Source organism: Sapajus apella, unplaced genomic scaffold, assembly GCF_009761245.1.
Source record: "Sapajus apella isolate SASKATOON/1434 unplaced genomic scaffold, GSC_monkey_1.0 scaffold17240, whole genome shotgun sequence".
Taxonomy (NCBI): domain Eukaryota; kingdom Metazoa; phylum Chordata; class Mammalia; order Primates; family Cebidae; genus Sapajus; species Sapajus apella.
This window is the reverse complement of record NW_022454161.1, coordinates 1-1,042: the sequence shown is the minus strand read 5'-3', so window position 1 is coordinate 1,042 and position 1,042 is coordinate 1. Positions and strand designations below refer to the sequence as shown.

General features: G+C 36.8%; 1 protein-coding gene across 1 annotated transcript; it reads right to left on the bottom strand.

Annotated features, from left to right (window-relative positions):
- Positions 1-6: 6 nt before the first annotated feature.
- On the bottom strand, positions 7-1,036 carry LOC116548620 (protein FAM111A-like; the record flags this gene model as incomplete). The annotated part of the gene is made up of 1 exon (XM_032273976.1): positions 7-1,036. A coding segment is annotated over one exon (648 nt), but the record flags the coding sequence as incomplete, so codon positions are not given.
- Between the last annotated feature and the right edge of the window lie 6 nt (positions 1,037-1,042).

The following is a 1,042-nucleotide window of genomic DNA, read 5'->3' as shown; positions in this document are numbered from 1 at the left end:
AAAGTGCTGGGATTACAGGCGTGAGCCACCGCGCCCGGCCGAGATGAATAAGTTTTGATTCCTGCCCTGTAGCTAATGAATTTAGATTAAAATATTACAGATGAAAAAAAAAGTGACTATATGGTTTTTTATATTAAAAAAACGATTATTTTTTAATCTTCTTATTCTTCACATTGCTTGACTTTAAAATAGGGCAAGTTATGGTCCATCTCATAGTTTTGTTAAGACTAATTTCTTCATGTGCTTAGAAAAATGACTGGCAGATAGGAAATGGTCAATAGTATTATTATTGATAAAACTGACCATTTTGGAATTTAGAAAACCATAATTAATGCCTATGAAATAACAACTCTATAAGCTATTCCCTTAAATCTAATAGACTGAATTCTCATAAGTCCTCAGCACTCATCATTTCTACATCCCGATAACTTACAAATACTTCTTCATACCATGGTTTATATCTTAGCTTCATATCATAGAGGATGGATTCCATAGTAGAGCCAAACTCAATGATACTGCGAATCTCATTTTGGTACTCATAAGCAAAGCCAGCAGCATGCATGGCCACCAATGAACCTTTTGAATCAAACACTGGGGAGCCAGAAGCCCCAAAGAAAAACTCAGTGTCATAGGTAATCACATAAGGGTTGGGAACTATTTTCTGGAAACTTCTTTGAGTGTACATATGAACATACTCTGGACTTTCTACTTCTTTAGCCTGAATACGTTCCTGACATTTCTCTGCTTGCTTATCCTGAGGAATCACAACACAAGCATCAGTTTGCCTTTTTTCTCCATATGGATGGCCAATAATATGTATCAACCCACTAAGTGGCACAGGAGCAATTCCATTGTATAGTTCCATAGGTACCTGTTGTCCATTTTCCTTCAGCTTCAGGACAACATAGTCAAGCTCTTCATTATATATCTCATACCAAGCTTCGATGGAAAAGCAGTTCATTTCCTTTTCTTGTGGCTCTTCATAATGAAATGTCACCCTTACACATTGACCAATTACGTCTGCCCACTTACTTGGCTCTAT